Source organism: Mustela erminea, chromosome 2 (assembly GCF_009829155.1).
Source record: "Mustela erminea isolate mMusErm1 chromosome 2, mMusErm1.Pri, whole genome shotgun sequence".
In the NCBI taxonomy this organism is placed as follows: Eukaryota; Metazoa; Chordata; class Mammalia; order Carnivora; family Mustelidae; genus Mustela; species Mustela erminea.
The window spans coordinates 27,778,132-27,801,270 of record NC_045615.1 but is presented as its reverse complement, the minus strand read 5'-3'; the positions used below and the strand labels follow the sequence as shown (position 1 = coordinate 27,801,270).

The 23,139-nt window shown below is 39.1% G+C and overlaps 2 protein-coding genes across 7 annotated transcripts in view; one reads left to right on the top strand and one right to left on the bottom strand.

Moving 5' to 3' along the window:
- PALLD (palladin, cytoskeletal associated protein) overlaps nucleotides 1-10,633 on the top strand; it is a 412,154-nt gene extending 401,521 nt beyond the window's left edge. For 2 of the 3 annotated variants that reach the window (XM_032332582.1, XM_032332581.1), the window contains 5 exons: nucleotides 73-205; nucleotides 3,515-3,722; nucleotides 6,464-6,629; nucleotides 7,157-7,290; nucleotides 8,447-10,633. In XM_032332582.1, coding sequence (XP_032188473.1) covers nucleotides 73-205; nucleotides 3,515-3,722; nucleotides 6,464-6,629; nucleotides 7,157-7,290; nucleotides 8,447-8,619 — 814 coding nt within the window. In that variant the 3' untranslated portion in view covers nucleotides 8,620-10,633. Of the gene's footprint in view, nucleotides 1-72; nucleotides 206-3,514; nucleotides 3,723-6,463; nucleotides 6,630-7,156; nucleotides 7,291-7,451; nucleotides 7,498-8,446 lie in introns of all 3 variants that reach the window. The other variant, XM_032332583.1, reaches the window with a different exon arrangement.
- Nucleotides 1-23,139, bottom strand: part of CBR4 (carbonyl reductase 4) — a 114,224-nt gene that overhangs the window by 40,333 nt on the left and 50,752 nt on the right. The window contains exon 5 of one of the 4 annotated variants that reach the window (XM_032332585.1): nucleotides 6,589-6,672. The exons of 2 other annotated variants lie outside the window; for them this stretch is intronic. In XM_032332585.1, the coding sequence (XP_032188476.1) occupies nucleotides 6,605-6,672 (68 nt within the window). In that variant the 3' untranslated portion in view covers nucleotides 6,589-6,604. Of the gene's footprint in view, nucleotides 1-6,588; nucleotides 6,673-8,633; nucleotides 12,062-23,139 lie in introns of those variants that run through there. One more of the 4 variants, XM_032332586.1, reaches the window with a different exon arrangement.

Below are 23,139 nucleotides of genomic sequence, written 5' to 3'. Positions count from 1 at the left end.
CCCTCTCTCCCCCTGCCCCATTGTGCCTTCTTTTCCTTCCATCTTTCTGTTTATTTTCTGTCTTGTCCTAAGGCCTCGTTCTAGATCAAGGGACAGTGGAGATGAAAATGAACCAATTCAAGAACGATTCTTCAGACCTCACTTCTTGCAGGCTCCTGGAGATCTAACAGTTCAAGAAGGAAAGCTCTGCAGAATGGATTGTAAGGTAAGAGTGTGTTAATGCCTGCAAATCTCTTGTCTCTCTTTCCCCCCTTACTGCCATTTCTTTTGAGTTCCTTTTAAGGAAATTACCTAAGGTGTACATCTTTAAATTGTTTCCAGGGGCGCCTGGGTGGCTCAGTGGGTTAAAGCCTCTGCCTTTGACTTGGGTCATGATCCCAGGGTCCTGGGATCGAGCCCCGAGTCCCGCTCTCTGCTCAGTGGGGAGCCTGCTTCCCCCTCTCTTTCTTTTTTTTTTTTTTTTTTTTTTCCCCCTCTCTTTCTGCTTGCCTCTCTGCCTACCTGTGATCTCTGTCAGATAAATAAATATAATCTTTAAAAAAATAAAAAAATAAAAATAAAAAAGTGTTTTCAGCTTACAAGGAAAAAAAAGGAGTAACATATACTGGATGTTTATATACTGTTTTGTCATTCTTTTCCTTTACATTGAAATTTTTATTAAATGTGTTCCTTATTTAGAACTGCACATACCATACCGTACACAGTCACTGAGAGGTTTTTTCCCCTTTAAGTTTACCATTTTGTTGAAGTGATAAAAGTGTTCAATCTGTCATGTCCTAATAATTCATTTATTTTCGTTCTTTTTTCATATAAATTTTGTAGCCATGTATCTACTCTCTTATTCCTCCCATTCAAAGAGCAGTTAGAGAGACATCCTCTCTTCCTCATTGCACAGCAGGGCTGCTTAACCCAGGGCCTTTGGGTAGACAGGTTTCACTAGGTGTTGAGTTCTGCAACTGCATACAAAATTACGTGTATGATATAGCTTTCATCAGTTTCTCAAAGGAGCTCAAGACCGTAAATGTTAAATAACCACTGCTGTGAATTTGGTTTTGGTTTTTTTGCCCCATTATCTAGTGATCCTAAATTTTAGTTCTTAAATATGGATAAGGTTTTTACAACTTGGGCTCCCTCTGCTGGTTTTCACTGGGATTGCAGAACACAAATACATGATGCTTGGAGTATTAAATCTGGGCTTACAGAAATTTATATTTTAAAAACAGTACTCTTGGGGCACCTGGGTGGCTCAGTTGGTTAAGTGTCTGCCTTTGGCTTGGGTCATGATCCCAGGGTCCTGGAATCGAGCCCAGGGTCATTCTGCTTACTCAGCGACGAGCCTGCTTCTCCCTCCTCCTCTGCCTGCCATTCCCCTTGCTTGTGCACTCTCTCTCTTTAATAAATAAAATCTTAAAGAAAAAAAAAAAAGTACTCTTAACAAAAGTATTTTATTTTCCAACATAATTCTTTTTATAGTATAAGAACAAAAATTGAGTTTCAGCATATATGTATTTATTTTTGGTCTATAATTAAGAATCCATATAAACCACCTATAAAATAACATTGGAGTCAACAGGGGAAATTTTATTTTAGATTATTAGATGATACCAAGGGATATTATGCTATGTACAAAAAGCATCTTAAAAATTACATTTTTTAGGGGCGCCTGGGTGGCTCAGTGGGTTAAAGCGTCTGCTTTCGGCTCAGGTCATGATCCCAGGGTCCTGGATTGAGCCCCACATTGGGCTCTCTGCTTTACAGGGAGCCTGCTTCCTCCTCTTTCTCTCTCTCTCTGCCTACTTGTGATCTCTGTCAAATAAATAAATAAATAAATCTTTTTTTTTTTTAATTACATTTTTTAGGAAAAAATTGTCAGTATAAGCTTTAAGAAGAAAAGAAAATCATGAAAATAAGCCTTTCACTAAAGCAACAGATAGCTCCCCCCCACCCAAAAGCATTCCCCTGCCTTTTAACCTGTTAGGTACTTTCCTAGATGCTGACTACCCTTGACTTGGTACTAAGCTCAAATAACTAATCCAACTCTGATAGTAACAAATCTGCTCATCTGCCTCCTCCCAATTCCGTATCAGCTGAGAGCATGCTTCTGTTCAAGGTATGACCTGCTTACAATGACCTTAGATTCCTGAAACCAGGCTTGCTTTCTTTACACAATCAGAAGGGCTGGAATTCAAATCAGGGTAGAAAGAACCAGCCTTTTCCCTTTGCTTGAATGTGATTAAGTCTGTTCACTGGCATATGTGCACTGTGAATTAGGTGGCTGAGTGCACAGCGCCTTGAGCAATTCTCCTCCTGCACATACCCTTGGCCTTGGCCAGGATCTAATCTAGCAAGGTGGGAACAAACAGTGCCACTGCATTTCTTTAAACCCGGGAAAGGCCTAGAGCCTGACCAGAGAGAGGTGTGCATTCCCTCTTCCTCCTTACCACCTCTAGGGATCTCCAAACAGGCGAAGCAGTGAACGTGGAGAGCTGGGGGAGAGCCCGTACACAGAGGGGAGGACAGAGAGGCAGACCTTCTCAACAGCCAAGCTAACTATTGCTGTCTTTGTTTCCAACATGTCTTCATCCTTTTAACCAGTAATTTTACTTATTTTTTTCTCCCTTAAATTCTTAAGACCTTTGTTACATGTATGGAGAGAGGCATCTTGTAGGTAATATAAATGAGAATCACACAACAAGAATGGAATCTGGCAGAGCTGGGTTTTCTAAAAAATTACAGTCCAACTGACATCTTTTTGTATGAGATTTCCTACTAGTAAATTTGGGACTGCGGCGGGGTGGGGGTGGTGGTGGTGCTTTCCTTAATGGTGTTTTTCTTCCCTTTCACAATCAAGGGCAAAACTATAAAGAGCTGACAGATGGCAACCATCCCTACCCTTCACAGCACAATGTGTTATTAGCAATTAAATGTGCTTTTTAATCTGATCTCTGGTCAACACAACTGTCCTGGTCTCAGGATTTTATGTTTCCATTGTGATGCTAATTTGTTGAGATGGCTTTCTGGGTAATTTCATATTGCTCTTGTTACTTAGTTTCAAGGATTATAAAATAGTAATAATAGCTCTGTGTGCTGATGGATGCATTAACTGATGTCTCCATAGCTATGGCAACCCTCTGATAACAAGCTTTATAGCGTGTACCTGCCAGTTGAGTAAGCATTGTTGTTAATGTGGTTGGACACCTTTTCCCAGAGAGCTCAGAGCCCTGTGCTGACATCATCCCCGGAATCTTTATGACCCTGGTGAGGTAAGACAAGAACAGAAATCTTTAAAATCCGCATTTTACTTTTCTCTGGGTTGCTCTACAAGGGATGTTTAGAAGTAACGCCATGATTGCTTAAGAAGCCATTGAAAGGTTTAAGCAAAAGAACAACACAAGCTGACACTAAAAGCCATCTCTTGTATTACCAAAGGAGGAATTTATGGTGGTTTCTTAGCTATTAGTGATTTCATTTTGTTTCAGTATTACAGAAATTTGTATGTTCCTTTCTGGTTTAGGTCAGTGGGTTACCAACCCCAGATCTAAGCTGGCAACTAGATGGAAAACCTATACGCCCCGACAGTGCTCACAAGATGCTCGTGCGTGAGAATGGGGTGCACTCCCTGATCATAGAGCCAGTGACCTCACGAGATGCCGGCATCTACACGTGTATAGCCACCAATCGAGCAGGACAAAACTCATTCAGCCTGGAGCTTGTGGTTGCTGGTAAGCAAGTCTGTGAATTCTTTTCTCTCAGAATGAATTATCAGATTCAAAAATGTAAATTAATCCTACATTATTAACCAATATGGAAAATAAATCGAACTGCTGAAAAAAGATTGTATCATCAAAACAGCCAATTAAGGACATAAGGCTTATTAGCAAATCAGAAACATTAGGGTTTTTTTTTCAGTGTAGCCATCATTATCTTTCCTATCTCCCATTAGCCTGGCTGAGAGAGGAGTTTAGCAGCTGTTCTGAGTCATTCTATTCTCATGTGTGTTGGCCTCCTAAGTTACATAGAGAAAGAGCAATGGTATCATGGATTCCAGAACCAAACTTGATATATACAAGAATTTGCTCATGGGGTGGCTGGATGGTTCAGCGGGTTAAAGCCTCTGTCTTCGGCTCAGGTCATGATTCCAGGGTCCTAGGATTGAGCCCTGCATCATGCTCCCTACTCAGCGGAGCCTGCTTCCTCCTCTGTCTCTCTCTGCCTGCCTCTCTGCCTACTTGTGATCTCTGTCATAAATAAATAAATAAATAATCCTTAAAAAAAAAAAATTTGCTCATGCATAAAGTTCTGCCTACTTTTTAAAGTAATGTGCAGTGGTGTCAAAATTTAGATTTGAAATGTTATCATCTACCCCAAGTGTCATGGTCAAATTCAGATTTGCTTTTTAATGAATTATAATTTTCGTAAAATTATATATAATGTATAAAATCTTACCCTTAGATAAGGAAGGTTTATAACACCCTTAGAAGCTGAGCATAAGTAAGAGTCTATTAACTGTTCTCTTTTTAAAAAGAATGTTTATTACTTATACCTTTGTTTGCAGAGTGCTTCATTTATATTATCTCAGCTGGTCCTCACAAAAGCCCTCAAAGATAACTGGAGCAAATTTCCCTCATTTTACAGGTGTGGAAGCTAGAGTAAGTGACTTTCCCTAGGCCCTATTCTGTAAAGTGAGGGCCAGAGGCCAGTACTCCCAGTACTCCTCCCCACACTGAGCCACTGCTCTCTCAGGAAATAGAGTCGCCGTAAGAATAAAGTGCAGGAGTGCCTGGCTAAAATCCTAGATAACGATTCTAATAAAAGTACCAGGACATTTTTACACATTACTGTCAGATACCCAGGCTGTTGTGTTGTGCGTTAACCATGCTTTCAAATTTTACATCAGGTATTCGATATTCCTACACAACTAGGATCAATTTCATCCAACCCACTAAACATCCCTCTTTCAGCTAAAACTGTTCAACATTCTGCTGTCGACTGTTCCCTTCAATCCTATCTTCCCTTCAGGACTGAGACGTGAAGGTCTGAGAGACACAGGCATCTTGGTCTGTGCTCGGTCAGCACTTGCACTGGAAAGGGGGCAGAGGGCACAGTAATTAGAAGCCTCACGTCTTTGGCATCAACTCTCAGTTCCAAGCCCAGCTCTCCTGTATTAGCTGTCTTTTGGCAAATAGAGAACATCTCTGCAGCTCGGTTCCCCCATATGTAAGATAGGGGCCATAAGGTGTCACAGAGTGTTTGTAAGGACTGTGTCATTTTGTAAGGTTTAAATTGTAGGAAGCTCTGCATCACCACCAGCACAGCAGTGCTCCAAAATGGTGGTGTGATTCAACTGGAGATTGCTTTGACATTAAGGTTCACTTTATAACATTTATGCTCTCCTCAAAACTGGGACCCAGAAAGAATATTGAGGTCTGTTCCCACTTCCTCCAAAATAGGCTGGGTCAGGAAACCATGTGAAATACAATAAAAGTGTAATCCTCTACCTCATGCAAACTCATAGTCTTAGGTGTCTGAAATTTTCAGGAGTAGTTTTTATCCTCTTCACCTGTTTCTCCCCTGGTTGTTTTGCTTTGATATATCTGACACTCCAGAGAAGAGGGTGATGGATAAAGACATCCTCAAATGCATTATTGATAGCTCAGGAGAAAGTAATTAAACTTTATTCTTTCTCTGAAGTTGTTTCCACCACAGATGTATGAAAACAGTTTCTCATCAGATAGTAACATTCAGAGGGTTATTAACAAATAGTTCTGATTTTTTTCAGACTGAGTAATAAAGTTGTCTTTTATGGCTTCCTTCCTTCAGGGTAATAAAAAGTCATCTTTTTATAGCTTCCTTCAAAGAATACAAATTGGAATTCGTAATTTATAAGATGTACATTCCTAGTTTATAAGTAACAACTGAAAGCTGCCAAATTTAGATAAAGATGTCTCCCCACTCTTTTCCTCCTTTAAATCCTATAGTATGTCTCACATAAGCCAAGACTTACAAATCTTCAGTATCTCCATAGCAAACATTTCTGACCACAAGGAGGGAATCCAAGTGGATCAAATTCCTAGAAATACTTGTTCTCCTCAGAGTCACTAGGTGGCAGTGGTTGGTAAAGATTGTGAGTGCTCGGTGACATCATTAGGAGTGAAGCCATCCCAGATGCTAGCAAAGACTTCGGAGTGTCACGCAGCCTGTCAGACAGGCATTCTGTGGAGCAGATGGCCAGTAGACTGTGTGGGCCTGTCAGACTTGAATTAATTGATGAAATAAATGAGTGGAATGAAGCAACTCTTGGTAAAAGTAATTTGGAGAGAGGACTAGCACCCTACTGCCTGAAGTGAAAAATGGTATCATAAAATAAAAGATACATTTAAACAATGTTTCTGAAAGCTTCTGAATTCTTTATAGGGCTACCTTTGTGTACCACTGATCGATAATTCATCTCCCGTTTCCTTAGCTAAAGAAGCACACAAACCCCCTGTGTTTATCGAGAAGCTGCAAAACACAGGAGTTGCTGATGGATACCCAGTGCGACTGGAATGCCGTGTCTCAGGAGTGCCACCGCCTCAGATATTTTGGAAGAAAGAAAATGAATCACTCACTCACAGCACTGACCGAGTGAGGTGAGAATACACAATGACTTAATCCACATCTGTTCAATAGGTCCTGAGGAAACATAAAGAGATGCACTTTCTGTAGCACATAAATCTCTGTGAGAGTCACGCTATTGATGGTATCAAAGACAAAAATCACTCTTTACCCTCATGTATAATTAAGCTTCTGGAAGGAAGCTCTCATTGTATGTGATAAACATTCTAACTTAAATCTCAGGGGGATTTTTTTGAGTGTTTACACCTAGAAGAAAAAATGAATTCATTTGTGTCCGTGGTGATACAGAAACTATTCAGTGGGTTTTGTAAAGGCCAATCCTCCACTAGAAATTAAGTGCGCACATTTATTCAACCTCTTGATGTCTGCTCTTCTCTCCCATTAACTTTAATGGGGCTAGCAGCCTTTCCAGAATAAGTATGACCCTATTATCTGCTACGTGCCCAATTCTGTTTCTAATGATCTAATTAAAAATGATGCTTCATGTCCAAAGCCACTTTTTAAAAATTTAGAACCCTAATGTCTTTATCCATTTCTCCAGCATGCACCAGGATAATCATGGCTACATCTGCCTGCTCATTCAGGGAGCTACAAAAGAAGACGCTGGGTGGTACACGGTATCAGCCAAGAATGAAGCCGGGATTGTGTCCTGTACCGCCAGGCTGGATGTTTACAGTGAGTGCCACTTCGTCTCCTCTCACTGCAGTTACTCATTAAATCATGAAAAAGCAGACATCTGGACAGCCAATCATACTACTTTTTATATAAGCTTATAAACAACTGCAGAGTTTTATTGGCCTGAAATTTCATATTGCTCTTTCTCTTTCTATTTATAGTTTCTCAACATTAATAGTGAACTACACCAGGAGAACAAATACCCAAGTATCATTCAGGAACTTTGCATTATTAGCAAAATATGCATGTTGATTTCTCTTACGTTGGCTAGTCAGTTGTGGCTTCCTTACGCAAGCATCCATAGGAGTTAACAGTAGGCGAAGGCATAACCACGTCTTTCACATTTTCTTATTACTGTGTTCTGCAAATGACTGCCCTTTAACATTTCTTGTTATATCCTACCACAGCGTCTTACTGCACTCTAAATGTGTGTACCATTGATCCTGGAATGCATCTTTTCTGTGGCTTAGCGCTTTTCTCTTTAATATACCTTAAGCAGCTCAGCAGTAGTTTTGTGACTGTGTATGTGTATTTGTGTACATGCATTTTAAAGAAACTTGTTTCTGAATTCACAGACTAGTACAGTAGCATTTTGTGATCTATTGGCATAAAGAAAACCACTAGGAAAAAATTAAGAACTGATGGCAAATTTTACCTCTTGTTGAATAGGAAATAATTTTGTGAGGTTCTTCAGGTATTGAGTGACCTCAACCTTCCCTCCTGCCCACTTCTTTCCAATTGACTAGTGCTGAACCATCCATCCTGAGTACCTAACTACTGTAATTATTATGACATTTGTACATTTTGTGCTTTGAAGATGTTTTTTAAAGAGGGAGAGAGGTGAGAATTAGGAAGCTGAGCGACTGTTTTTGAAGGACTGTGCTGCAGTAAGTATTAACTTTAAAAGAAACTACACTTCTTTACTACCTAGCTGTACAGTCCCACTACCCTGGACAGAAAGTAAATCTGCAATATATGAGGAAAATTTGCAAAACTGTGCTTGCATTGCATTTTAGGATTGCTACCATGCTAAAGAACATGTGCCTGGTATATATGAGAAAACATTCTGTATTTACTTGAAACATTTAAGTGCTTTCCAGGACATCTTGAGGGTTTTTTTTAATCTTTTTTTTTTTTTTTTCCTTTTCTATTGTAGCCCAGTGGCATCAGCAGCCACAGAGCACCAAGCCAAAAAAAGTACGGCCCTCAGCCAGTCGCTATGCAGCACTTTCAGACCAGGGACTAGACATCAAAGCAGCGTTCCAACCCGAAGCCAGCCCATCTCACCTGACACTGAATACCGGCTTGGTAGAAAGTGAGGACCTGTAATCCAACATTCTTGTTAACGCTGAAACACTGAAACAGCCGCCATTGCCTTGAACAATATATTCCTTTGTCACATTATGTAAAGGGCAAAACATACCTTTGACTATAAGAAATAAACACCAAAATAATACTTTTCCTACTTGATATACCCAACTTAGAGTTTCAGTAGGTGATGCTCATAGAAATGTACACATCGCACAGAAAATCTTCATTCATCATCCGACTTAAAACTTGTGGGATCTCTGTGATGAAAGTGACCTGAAATGCCGAAAGGCTAATGGAAATCAGCTGTTCAAAGGTAACCAGAATTTGTACTCTCCATAGTGCCTTAAACACTAGCGGTAGGTGCTACACAGCATGACCGTGTGGAATGCTTAACAGGAGGCAAATGTACCGCCAATAATACTAAAATGTTTCTAAGTGGGCAGTGTGTTCAGACAGCTACAGTGAACCAAGTGCAATATATAGGGATGAAAGGAAGAGGAAATGACAAATCCAAGTAAATGCCTTGTTTTTGCAAAATTGTTTTATATTAAATCATAAGGAAGGAATTACTGGCCTTAAATTTTATTAATATCGAGAGCTTTCTAACGAGGTTAATACCTTAGTTCTTAACCACCTTCTTTATGTGTAGTATTTTCTTTTCATGCTACCTTGGTAGGAAGCTTACTTACAAACCATATTAAAAGGCTAACTTAATTATAAATAATATAAAGTATTCCAAATAAAGCAGAACTGTATTACAGTCCATTCCACAAAAGACATCCAAATCACCCAAATGACCAAGGCCTATAGTATTCAGCGGAAAGAGGGGTCTGGAAGGAGTAGGAAGAATGAAGGAAAATGCTACCAGCACACTTGTACTCATTTAGATAAAAGTAGAAGAGGCAGGAGACAGAGGGCTCTTCTTTGGTTTTCAAAAAGTAACCTAAAGTATAGGTAAAAAAACACTGCCATTCAAATGTCAGGGGATCTAGGGTCAGCTGGGAGATTGGAGCACATGTGCTATGGAAGTTCCAGTGTCTGAAGTCTGTGTAGTTGCTGAAGAGGTTAGGTGTGTTGAGCAAGTGGAAAATGGACCGAGACTGCAAGACTGGCATCAGTGAGGAAACTGCCAATAAGAGCTAGTCTACTGGAGGAAAATGGAGACTTGGGAAAGACAAAACAGGTTTGTGCCACAATCAATTTTTTTCCAATGGCACCATGATACGGTGAATGGAAAATATGAGTTCACTTCCATGCTGCCATGCAACCTTGCCTTAAGAAGGTGCTAGGTTCCGGGTAGTTGGTAAAGGCATCTCTGCAAAGACTGATTTTTGAATGCATATGATCCTGCAACAGCTAGACTGACATGATTCTGACCAGACTTGATGGTTTTAAGTCGGAACCAATAAACTTTAAAAAGGAGGAAAAAAACCAATTTGGCCAGATACTATATTATAAAACATGAGGTTTTAATGGTACTTTGCTATGAAAAGAAAACACTGTATTCCTTATGCAAAACACATATATCTTTCATTATTTATAATAAAAATGTTGAACTGTCTTAGCTCAGTTAATGCAATATATAGTATTTTTTAAAATAATTTTATATCTGTGTACCACCCCATATATTTCATATTACTGCTTCACATGTACAGCTTTCTACTTCTTTGTAAGAACACCAACCAACCAAGCTTTAAATGACTAATAGGCTTGATCACTGGGTGGCAGATGTTCTTTGCAGAGTAGTGCAAGTTTCTTTGACCACACTTGTATGCGTTGCTAATATGGAATTTAAGATACCATACAAAGTCTTTCATGGACCTAGCTATATCGTAGAATTATGACTTAACATCCTATCTTACTTGCCAAATTTTTCTGAATGTGACTGTTTGCTAATTTGCTGGGTTTGGGATTGAGTAGCATTATTTGCCACCTTTTATGTTGTATTTATAAAAAAGTACTATCATACTACTATTTGGATTGTTGTGCTGGTGTAATGTGGATTTAACATCAATAAATATTTAACAAATAATAGTTGCAATTTTGTGAAGCAAAACACTCCGTTGTTTTAGTTTTCTGTTGCTTATGTCATAAATTAGTATAAACTTAGCTCACAGGTCTATAGGTCAGAAGGGCTGGGTTCTGCACTCTGAGTCTTACTAGGCTAACATCAGCACATCCACTGAACTACATTCTCATCTGGAGCTCTTCCAAGTTCAAGGAGTTGTGACAAAATTTATCTCCTTGCAGTTGTAGGCTAGAGGCCTCAATGTAATCTGTTGGCTAGGGGGGCACTCTCAACTCCTACAGGCCGTCTGCATTCCTTGCCACGTCATCCCCTCCATCTTCAAGACCAGCAAAGAGAATCTCCCTCAGAATGGATCCTTCTCATGCCTTGATCTTGTCAGAGGCCCAGCCCCTTCTAAGGGATCACATGATTAGGTCAAGCCCAAGTGAATACCCCTCTTTCTTAAAATGACCTGATTTTTTTTTAATATAATTAAAATCTCTCCAAAGCAACACCTAAATTTGTGTTTGATTGGATAACTGAGAGAAGGTGTGTGTCCACCAGGAGGCGGGAATACTGGGATCCATCTTAGAATTCTGCCTATATGCATGTAAATAATGTTGGTTCCTGTGATGCCCTATGGGGAAAGTATACTGTGACCCCAAACCATATGCCCTCTCTTGACATCTATGAAATTAAATAGAGCTCTGGTTCAAGATGGATGACAGGATCCTGAATCCACCTCCTCCCACAGACACACCAAATCAACAACATACATAACAATTTCTTCTAAAAGAAACCCCAAAACTAACCAACTGATTGCTACACATTAGGCAAATGAGACAACCCACATCAAACACATGTAAGAGGCTATAACACAATCTTGCCCTAAATGCCGCCCCTGACACAGTAACCTACAATCAAGAGGGAACTCAAAATCCTAGACTTCAGTCTCAGGATCAAAGGATTTGAACACATGAGTACCCCAACTTTTTTTAAAGATTTTATTAGTACCCCCAACTTTTAAGACCTGCACCCGAGAGACAAGCCCCAAGAATATCTAGCTTCACAAGCTAGTGGGGCCTACAGCCACAAGACCACAAGGCTATAACAATCTGACAAATAGTCCTGAAAGGCTCCAACAGGGTCACCCACCCTAGGGACCAGTCTTTCTATGAAAGAAGCCTATTTGCTTATCTTAAAGCATCAGCCTGAGTGGTAGACACCTAATTTAATAAACATCCAGGGGTATACTGAAATAATCTGAAGACTAAGGCTGCTGAGTACCAACCATCTCTACGCTCACCCTCTGCCTCGCTCCGGGTCACTAGTATTTTCAGAAAGAAGCTTGTGCAAATGTCTGGCACCCTGGTTTTTGCAGCTGCCGCCCAGGAGATACCTCTTGATTGACTGGCTATGGTGGCTAGTGGAGGCAGATCCCTGTAACAGTGACTATAAGAGAAAAACAGTTCTTAACCACCTACAGCCCAAGAGCGGAACAGGGGCAGAATGAAACAGTCTTCCTGGGAGAGAGGACTATTTGCTTACCCGTACAGATGCAGCCTGAGCGGCAGGTTTCTAATGAAACACACATCTAAGGGCCAACTTTAATCCTCTCCAGAGACCTCTAAGGCCAGGCACCATCTTGACACTCTAACTCTGCCTCACTCCGGGTTGCTGGCCTCTCCCCAAGAGGAACCTGTGCACATGTCTGAGGCCCTGGTTTGTGCATGCTGCCCAGCCGATACCCCTTGACAGCCTGGCTCTGGGGCCAGAGGATTTATGTTCATGAGTCCCATAAGATTAGTGAGAAACAGTTCTTAACCAGCTATTCCCAATATATAACCCCTAAGATTCCCCAGCCAAGACACAAAAGAGAGCACACTGAAAAGCACTGCCAGTCTCTCTGTGAAAGGGACAATTAGCTTGTCTTCATAGCTGTGCCCTGAGGAGAGGCTTGTAATTAAAGACACTACCAGAGGTTGACTACAGTCCCCTCCAGAGACCAGAAAGGCCACCATTGCACATCTTCAAGCTCTCCCTCTGCCCTACCTCAGTTCACCAGTTATTTTCAAGAAAGGAGCTTGTATCTACATCTGGTACTCCTGGTACTCCTGCTTTCCCAGCTTCTTTCCAGAGAGCCTATCCCTTGACAGTCTGGCCCTACTGGCCAACAGGGTTTGTGTTCATGGGCTCAACAGAATGGTGGCAAACAAAGAAACAGCTCTTAATTGGCTATTCAGTTCAGTATTCAGCGCAGAAGCAGCAGGTATGCTCTAGTCCCAGTCTTCCCCCAAAAGAGATATATCTGCATACTTTAAATGTTGCTAAGAATATGGCTTTCAAACAGCCTGAATCTAGGTGCTGACTGAGCTTCTCCAGTTAGCACAATGACAGGTCTTGGCACAGCCTCAACTACCAGGAGCCACTAAGGATGAAGTAGGCTGCTTGGACAATAACAAAGGTTTGAGCTAAGGCTGGGTTGGACAATAAAATTCATCTCCTACACAAGGCTACTCCTTCAAGACTGGGAGAGGTGGCTATTTTATCCAATGCATAAAAACCAGGAGTGTCAAGGAAAATGAACAAACACAGAAATACATTCTAAAGGAAAGAACAAGATAAAACATCAGAAAAAAGACCTTAATATAATGGGATTAAGTGACTTACCTATTAAGAGTTCAAAATAACATTCATAAAGATGCTCACCAAGCTCAGGAAAAGAATGAATGAAAAAAGTGTAAACTTCCATAAAGAGAAAGAAAAGTACAGCAAAGAGAAGTCACAGAGCTGAAGAATACAATAACTGAGCTAAAAAATATAATAGAGAGGCTTAACAGCAGACTAGAGAGAAAAAATTAGAGAAGATGATGGGGAAAAAGAGTAGATGAAGGAAAAAGGATCAGTGAACTTGAGGCTAGAGCACAGGAACATGTTCAATTATGGCAGCAAAAAGAAAAATGAGGAGTGAAGATAGCTTATGGGACTCATGAGACAACATCAAGCTGATCAACATCTGCAGTATTGGCGTCTCAGGGGGAATAAAAGAGAGGAGTCAGAAAATTTACTTCAAGAACTAAGAGCTGAAAACTTCCCTAACTTGGAAAGGGAAATAGACATCCAGATCCAAGAAGACCATAGAGTTCCAAAAAAGATGAACTCAAAGAGACCCACACCAAAACATATTATAACTGAACTGTCAAAAGTTAAAGACAAAAAAAAAAAAAATCTTAAAAGCAGCAAGAGAAAAAAAAACTTGTTACATACAAGGGAAGTCCCATAAGACTATCAGATTTTTCAGCGAAAACTTGGCAGGTCAGAGAACTGGCATGATATATTCAAAGCGTTGAAAGGAAAAAAAAAGTCTGATCAAAAATACTACCCAGTTACCATTCAGAACTGAAGGAGGATAAAAGAGTTTTCCAGACAAAAGTTAAAGTCTGTCACCATTAAACCAACCTTACAAGAAAGGTTAAAGGGACTTTCTTAAGGTGAAAGGAAATGACACTAATTAGTGGCAGGAAAACATATGAAAGTACAAATTTCACTGTTAGAGGTAAATAGTAAAGGCAGTAGATTAATCACCTATAAAGCTAGAATGGGTTAAAAGACAAAAGGAATAAAATAACTGTAACAACAATAATTAGTTAAGGGACACACAAAATAAAAAGCTAACATGAAAAACAAAATGGGTGGGTAGAGTAAAAAAGTATGTGTGCAAATTTAAGTCCTTATCAACTTAAAGTAGACTTACAACATAACTTGTATTATGTAAGCTATAAGCCTGATGGTACCCACAAAGCAGAAACCAATAGTAGACACATGAAAGCTAAAGGAATCTAAACATACTGCTATAGAAAATAATCAGATCACAAAGAAAAGGGGCAAGAGAAGGGAAAAAGCATTTCTAAACAATGAGAACAAATTAACAAAATGACAATTAGCACATGCCTATCAATAAATACTTTAAATGCAAGAGACTAAATTATCCAATAAAAAGACACAGAGTGGCTGAAGAGATAAAAAACCAAGACCTATCTTTTTTTTTTTTTAAGATGTTTTTATTCATTTATTTGACAGACAGAGATCACAAGTAGGCAGAGAGGCAGGCAGAGAGAGAGGAGGAAGCAGGCTCCCCACTGAGCAGAAAGCCTGATGCCGGCTCGATTCCAGGACCCTGGGATCACGACCTGAGCTGAAGGCAGAGGCTTTAACCCACTGAGCCACCCAGGCGCCCCAACCAAGACATATCTTACACTTCCTACAAGAGACTCGCTTCAGACGTAAGAACACACACACACTGAAAGTGAAGGGATAGAAAAAGATACTCCATGAAAATGGAAACCAAAGTAAAGGTGGGGTAGATAAAGTCTGTTTTCTCTGATAGCCGTTAAGATAGTAATGAGATAAAGAAGGTCATTATAAATAATAAAGGGGTCAGGGGCACCTGGGTGGCTCAGTCAGTTAAGCCACTGCCTTTAGCTCAGGTCATGATCCCAGGGTCTTGGGATCTACTCCCACATCCAGTTCCTTGCTCTGCAGGGAGCCTTCCTCTCTCTCCGCCTCTGCTTGCCACTCTGCCTACCACTCTGCCTGCTCGTGTACTCTCACTCTCTCTCTCTCTGACAAATAAATAAATAAATAAATCTTTTAAAAAGGGGGGGTCAAGCCAACAAGGGGATACAATATTTGCAAATATTTATGCATCCAACATAGAGCACCTAAAGATATAAAGTAAATATTAATGCAAACAAAAGCAAATAGAAAACATATTTGATCAAAAAGGAGAAATATATAGCAATATAATAGCAAAGGACTCTAACACCCCACTTTCATCAATGGATAGACCATCCAGATGGAAAATTAATGAAACAGTGGCCTTAAACAATACATTAGACCAGATGGACTTAACATATATACAGAACATTCTATCCAAAAGTAACAGAACACACTCTCCTCAGGGAACATTTTCCAGAGTGGATCACAGTTTAGGCCACAAAACAAGTCTTAATAAACTTAAGAAGATTAAAATAATATCAAGCATCTTTTCTGACCACAATGGTAAGAAACTAGAAACCAATCACGAAAAGGAAACTGGAAAATTCACAAGTATGTGGAGATTAAACAACAGGATACCAAACAGTCAATAGGTCAAAAAGGAAATCTTAAAAGGGAAATCAAAAAATAATGTGACGAATGAAAATGGAAATATATCAAAACTTCTGGAATGCAGCAAAAGCAGTTCTAAGAGAGAAATTCAGTGCTGGGAAAACTGGACCAGCACATGCAAAAGAATGAAACTGGACCACTATCTTATATCATATATTAAAAAAATAAGTAATTCGAGATGGAATAAGACTTACATATAAGACATAAAAACCATAAGACTCCTAGAAGAAAACAATGGCAGAAAGCTTCTTGACATCAATCTTAGTGATGATTTTTTGGATCTAACACAAAAAAACAAAGGCAACAAAAGCAGAAATAAACAAATGGGACTAGGTCAAATTACAAAGTTTCTGCATAGCAAAGGAAACCATCAATAAAACAAAAAGCAAACCCACTGAATGGTATTAAATACTTGCAAATGTTGTATCTGATAAAGGATTAACATCTAAAACATATAAGGAAGGAACTTCTACAACTCAGCAGAAAAAAAAAAAAATCTTAGGAAATAGGCAGAGGGTCTGAAATAGACATTTTTCCAAAGAAGACACACATGGCCAAAAATATATAAAAAGATGCTCAACATTATTAATCATTAAGGAAATGAAAATGAAAATGACAATGAAATATTACCTCATACCAGTCAGAATGACTATCATCAAAAAGAGTAGAAATAACGAGTGCTGATGAGGATGTGGAGAAAAGGGAACATTTGTGCAGCTGGTGGGAATGTAAATTGATGCAGATGCTATGGAAAACAGTATGGAGGTTCCTCAAAAAAATAAAAACAGAACTATCATATGATCCAGCAATTCCACTTCTGGGTACCTAACCAAAGGAAATGAAAACACTAACTCAAAAAGATATATGCAACCCTATGTTTCTTGCAGCATTATAGTAGTCAAGACATGGAAGCAACCTACGTGTGCACTAATGAATGAATGGATAAAGAAAATGTGGTATATATGGTAATGGAATATTATCCAGTCATAAAAAAGGAAATTTTGCCATCTGTAACAATACAGACAGATCTTTAGGGCATTATGCTAGCGAAATAAGCAGACTAAGAAAGGCAAATGCTATATGATTTTATGGAATTCAAAAAATAAAACCAAAATTAGTAGCAGGGGCTGGGAGTGAGCAAAATAGTGAAGGTGGTCAAAAGGTACACACTTCCAGTTATAAAATAAATAAGTCCTGGAATATAGTACACAGCATGGTGATGCCTATTTGAAAGTTGCTAAGAAACTCTCTTAGACTGTTGGTGGGAATGCAAGCTGGTGCAGCCACTCTGGAAAACAGTATGGAGGTTCCTCAAGATGTTAAGAACAGAGCTAACCACCCTATGACCCAGCAATTGCACTACTGGGTATTTACCCTAAAGATACAGATGTAGTGAAAAGAAGGCGCACCTGCATCCTAATGTTCATAGCAGCAATGTCCACAAGAGCCAAACTATAGAAGGAACCGAGATGCCCTTCAACAGATGAACGGATAAAGATGTGGTCCGTATATACAAGGGAATACTACTCAGGCGTCAGAAACGATGACTACCCACCATTTGCATCAACATGGATAGAAATGGAGGGGATTATGCTGAGTGAAGTAAGTCAAGCAGAGAAAGACAATTATCATACGGTTTCACTCATGCATGGAACGTAAGGAACAGCACGGAGGACCACAGGGGAAGGGAGGGAAAACTGAACATGAAGAAATCTGAGGGAGACAAACCATGAGAGACTACTGACGCCAGGAAACAAACTGAGGGTTACAGAAGGGAGTGGGGATGGGCGGATGCGACAACCACATGATGGGTGTTAAGGAGAGCACATGTGGTGATGAGCACTGGGTGTCATATACAACTAATTAATTGTTGAACACTGTATCAAAAACTGATGATGTACTATAAAGTGGCTAACTGAACATAATAAAAAAATGAAAGTTGCTGAGAGAAGCAGGTCTTAAAAGCTCTCATCACAAGAAAAAATATTTGTGTGTTGTGATGGATGTTAACTAGATCTTACTGTGAGCATTTTGCAATATACAAAGAATGATTAAGTTGTACACCAGAAACCAGTATGACACATATCAATTGTGCCACAGTAACAAAAGATACAAAAAGAAATTAAATACATACATCAATATATTATAAATCATTATAAACCTGCAATGAAGAAATTTTTCAATCTAGTGGTATCCCAAAGAAATTGCCACAGGATGTTTTTCAAGAAGTCTGTCATAAAAGTCTTCTTTTTCTTCAGTCCCCATAAGACCATTAACAACCTGGGCAAAATGCCTGAAGTAAGAGCACATAGGCCAATTTTTCTTACAATAAAGCTTCTGATTCTCAGGCTAGGAATGCTCATCCTCTTAGACTTCTTCAATCCATTATAAGCACCATCAACTGACATTTCCCTAGGAAAAAATGTGTCTATCAATTCAGGAAAGTTCCTATCTACATGACAAGCAAAGAATAAAGAAGTTGTGGTGCTGTGTGGGCACCAGGCAGACTGCTGCTATCACTATCACTTAAGAAGCTATCACATCAGCCTGAGACATTCAATGACTCAAGTTAGTGCTCTGCCAAAAGTGCAAATCACCGCATGTCATAAAGGTGACAATTCAAAGTGTAATAAGCTCTTCTGAGAAAGAAGTGCTTAGAAATAGAGCTCCAGGGGTGCTTTGGTGGCTCAGTCAGTCAAACATCTGCCTTGGTCACAGGGCATGATCCCAGCATCCTGGGACAGAGCTCCGCACTGGGCTCTCTGCTCATTGGGGAGTCTGCTTCTCTCTCTCCCCTCCCCCTGCTTGTGCGCACGCCCTCTCTCTCTGTCTCTCTCTGCGTCAAATAAATAAAAATAAAATCTTAAGAAGAAAGAAAGAGAGCTCTAAGGCCTGAAGCCTGGGGAATGGCTTGTTGTTACAGAAATGTGAAGGCTAAGCATTGTCCTAGGTGATAGGAAGCACAGCTACTGACTGATCTCTAAGCTTTAGAAGGACTTCAGGTAATTTCTCAATCTCTTCAGCTCAATCAAAAGTAGGATAACAATTATTTGTAGAAGGAGGTATAACTAGGGCCAAAGATTTTGAGATCTTCAGAAAAAATTTTATGTGGCCTAATACTTCAGTTTCTGACTATGGCAAAGTGGCTCATTAAAGTAAATATGTAACTAAAATTATGACAACAGAACTCTACACAGGTTGTATATAAAAACAATTTATGGGGAAAGGGGAATAAAAACACTCAAAGGAGTCACACAAATAAACTGACTATAATTCAGAACAAACTCCCTTCCTTGACTGAAATGAATATAAGTTGTTACTATTTGGCTGACTGCACATTCCTCCCTTCGATGTATAAAATAAGAAAAAAATGTGTCAGGAGGAACGTGTTCTTTAGATGCAGTAAAACTTCCCTACCCATGAAATTCTTACTCTACCCAAAGAACACCCATTATCCTTTCCTAAATCATAAAGATTTTAGCTTTCATTAGAAAGATGTTAAATCACTCTTGTAAAGGATAATTAGAAAAGGGGGTTTAAAATAAAAGCCTGAGTAAAAACAGAGAATTTGGCCATAGAGCCTTGTGAAAAATAAAAGAAACAGAAGAGAGCTAAACCTTAGAGCCACAAGAAGGAAGAAGTTGGAAAATGGCTGCCACCAGGTGTCAGGCCTCCACTCTTGTGGGCTCTGCATGCTGCTCTCCTAGTCCAGCTGGCTAAAGCCACACATAATTCAGTACACTCAAATGGGGCTTGAGAAAACCCAGCTTGGCCAATGGAGGCTGACCATACAAGACATACAGAGCAAGGTTTTAAGAGGTCACTTACAGCCTTTCGTTATCAAAAAAGCATCACAGTATGCTTGGAGTCAAGAACTTTGAGTTGTAACATCACAGGCAAGGTGAACATGTAAATGGGGAACTAAACCAGGCCTCTGAGAATGCAACACTATTACAATTTTCATACTCCCTTTTTCTTAGTAAATTTAAAAGTATTTATAGGACCTTCATGGGTTCACTCTCAATTTTAGTATCTCAATCTTACATTTTAAGTTCGCATAATATTTTAAGTCCATCAACCACAAGAGATAGTTTAATTATGAATTTGGACTATATATATTTTTCACAAATTGTTAATTATGCAAAATAAAAAGTACACTGAAGAATTTAATAGGAAAAAAATGTTGACGATCATTCTTTTGGTGTTTATAAAATAAAGCATTGGGCAGGGTATTATTTAATGCCACTGTGCTGCTAACGTGCAATGGAATTTATGTGTATTCATTTACATTCCTATATGGTGTAGTCTCAAATGTTTGCTTATTGATTCTCATAAGTAGAGCCTGTCAAGCATACAAAACCAGAAAATTCATTATAAATACCTGTGCTGTTCAGAGCATGCAAAACGTAGATTTTACCTACAGTATGAGATACTGTCTTTATTCATACTGATTTTTTTTAAAGATTTTATTTATTTATTTGACAGAGGGAGAGACAGTGAGAAAGAGAGCACAAGCTGGGAGAGGCAAAGGGAGAAGGAGAAGCAGGCTTCCCACTGAGCAGGGAGCCTGATGCAGGGCTTGATACCAGAACCCCGGGATCATGACCTGAACCGAAGGCAGACACTTGAAGTCTGAGCCACCCAGATGCCCCTATACTGATCTGTTCTTGATGTTAAATTTTTATCTAAAAATTTACTGTGCCTACTTCACAAAAAACAACTCCAATTTTATAACTGGAGTTTAAATATTTAAATTAACATGCTTTCACTAAATTCTATCTTTTGGTAAGTTTTTCTCAGAGCAGTAGTTCTTCAAGTGTGATCCACAGACCATCAGAAACTTACTGGAAATGCAAATGCTTGAACCCTCCAGCACACCCACTGAATTGGACTCTGGGCCGGGGTGGGGGTGGGGGTGTGTAGCTAGCAATCTGAGACAGAGCAAAGTCTCCCGATGATCCTGGCACAGAAGCTATTTTTAAGAACCACGGTCTCAGGAAAATCAGAAATCCTAGTTCTCTCCCTGCTCAGTAGATTCTAAGAGCTGTTCTTCTTTGTTGCATTCTCAAAGAATCTGTGAGGTTAGTAAATAAATCATTTCCTTCGGAAAAGACAGTGGTATTTTCATGTGGTTCTTCAGAGCACCTAATGAGAACAGCAGACTAGTAAGATACCTATCTGTTCTCCACCAATGAGATATCTTGAAGAGAATTCAGGAACTTTATCTTAATTTGCTTAAGTACTACTTAAGTACCTTCAGCAGAGGCAGACTTACATTATCTGTAAGTAACCCTAACATATTACACATGTTCAGATTCTTCAGGATGATAGATAGCAAGCACCAGAATCCTCCCCAATGTAGGAGAGAGGACTCTCTGATGAAGGAGGTAAATTCTCCCATGAATGTCCATTCACCTCATGAAAATAACATACTATCACAAAATGTGAATAAGTTATAGAGAAACATCCATTTAAGTGGAACTGCTGGGATTTCCAATTCCAGATGGTACCTTAAACACACATTTTTAGCTCCACTATGTCCTAAAGCAACAAAAACACAACCCTCAAGAGTATGCTTGTCTGTTTCAGCATAAATCTTCGGATTTATGTGAAATAAGACAAAGAGAAGGGAGACAAGACCAATGCAAGAACACTGTGACAGTAGAAAATAGATGGAATCTGGGTCCTAACTCACAGCAGATTCAAAACTAAATTCTGGCTAGAATGAGAAAAACTAAACAACCCAATTTCCACGGCAGATGCCCTAAAAAGACTCTATATGGTACTTTTGGAAGTCAATATGATGGCAAGTTTAAAAGAGCAAGACTGGTTGAAAATATGTTTTAGAAGCAACTGGACTCTCTGATCCTATCCTTTGCACACAAGACTAGATGGCAAAACACAAGCTCTCTGGACTGGTCTGAGAGACAATCAGGCACCCAGAATGATAGGATACCACTTAATGAGGAAACAAGTGAAAGTTTACAGTTTTCTCCCCCTTTTTCAGTTCCAGAATGCTGACAGCCAGTAGGTCAGACAAGTAAACTCTTCCTGGAGAATCAAGAGAAAACCAGCAGATATTCTGGTTTTCAAGGTAGGGTCCAAGAAAGCCTGAGAATCTCTAGATCCTCTAAGAGAGTAAGCAAGGTAACATTTTCAATGTTATTTGCCATTTTCACTCTCATTCTCTCAAAAGTGTCAAGTTTTCAAAGGCTATGCTAAGTGTGATACTGCAAGGTATTAAAAGCAGAAATGAATGTGAGTCCAGATGTCTTCTATTAAGCTAGATATTGAAAAGATTTACAAAAATATAAAATAGTGTCACTTCCAATTTTTTTGGTTTTGAAAATAGCATTCCTCATAAAAATATTTATATTAACATGAAATGTGTTTACTGTTATTTTTGATGGATAAATATTTTTAAAATTCAGTTTTAATTTCTATCATGGTAAATACTAATAGATGTAAGCCACATAAACTAGTACTTTGAGGTCCTTAATCTCTTTAGCATGTAAAGGGGTCCCTAGACCAAATCATTTGAGAACACATGAGTTAAAAAAACTGACTTGGGGATTCTGCCAGTGAAAATGTCCACATCACCACACAGTGAAGACCAGAGCCAACAGTGCCCACCAATGTACATAAAACTATTTATTTAAAAAAAATTTTTTAAACACTTTATTTTAAAATAAAACACAGATACAAAAAATCCCACATAAAACAAATACATGGCTTAGTGATTTATTTTAAGGTTAACACTCTTAAAACCACCATTTAGGTAAAAAAATGGAATTTTGCCACATGCCCCAAAAGCCCTCCACATGTCCTATAGATATTATAATTTAGTCTTGCCCCTGTTGTTATTGTTTGTGGTAGAACAGACACAGCATAAAATTTACTGTTTTAACCATTTTTAAATGCAAAGTTCAGTTTGCCCTACTTTTAAATTTAATATGCTTTTAAAGTCTCTCTTAAGCTACCGTTTTCCTTACTTGAGGAAATCAGGAATTTGAGGCTGTAGAGTGTTTTATAGACTGCATTTTGCCAAACGCTACTCATGGTGCAATTCAGTGTTTTCTTCTGTCCTTGGTATTTCCTGCAAATTATCAAATGGATCTGGAGGTAGATCAGATGTGAGTTCAATCTATTCTGCTTTTTAATATCCCACTATTCAGTATAAGAAAACTGCCAAAAATCACAAAAGATTTGAGGACAGTATCTAATATAAGGATCCAAAAAGTAAAGCAACCTGGAGAAAGAGTATCTAGAGCAGAAAATTTCTACGGTTAATAAGCTCAGGGGAAGAAGGGAAAACAATGAATCCAGGAAATAAGCACAAGATGCTATTAATAAGGAATATT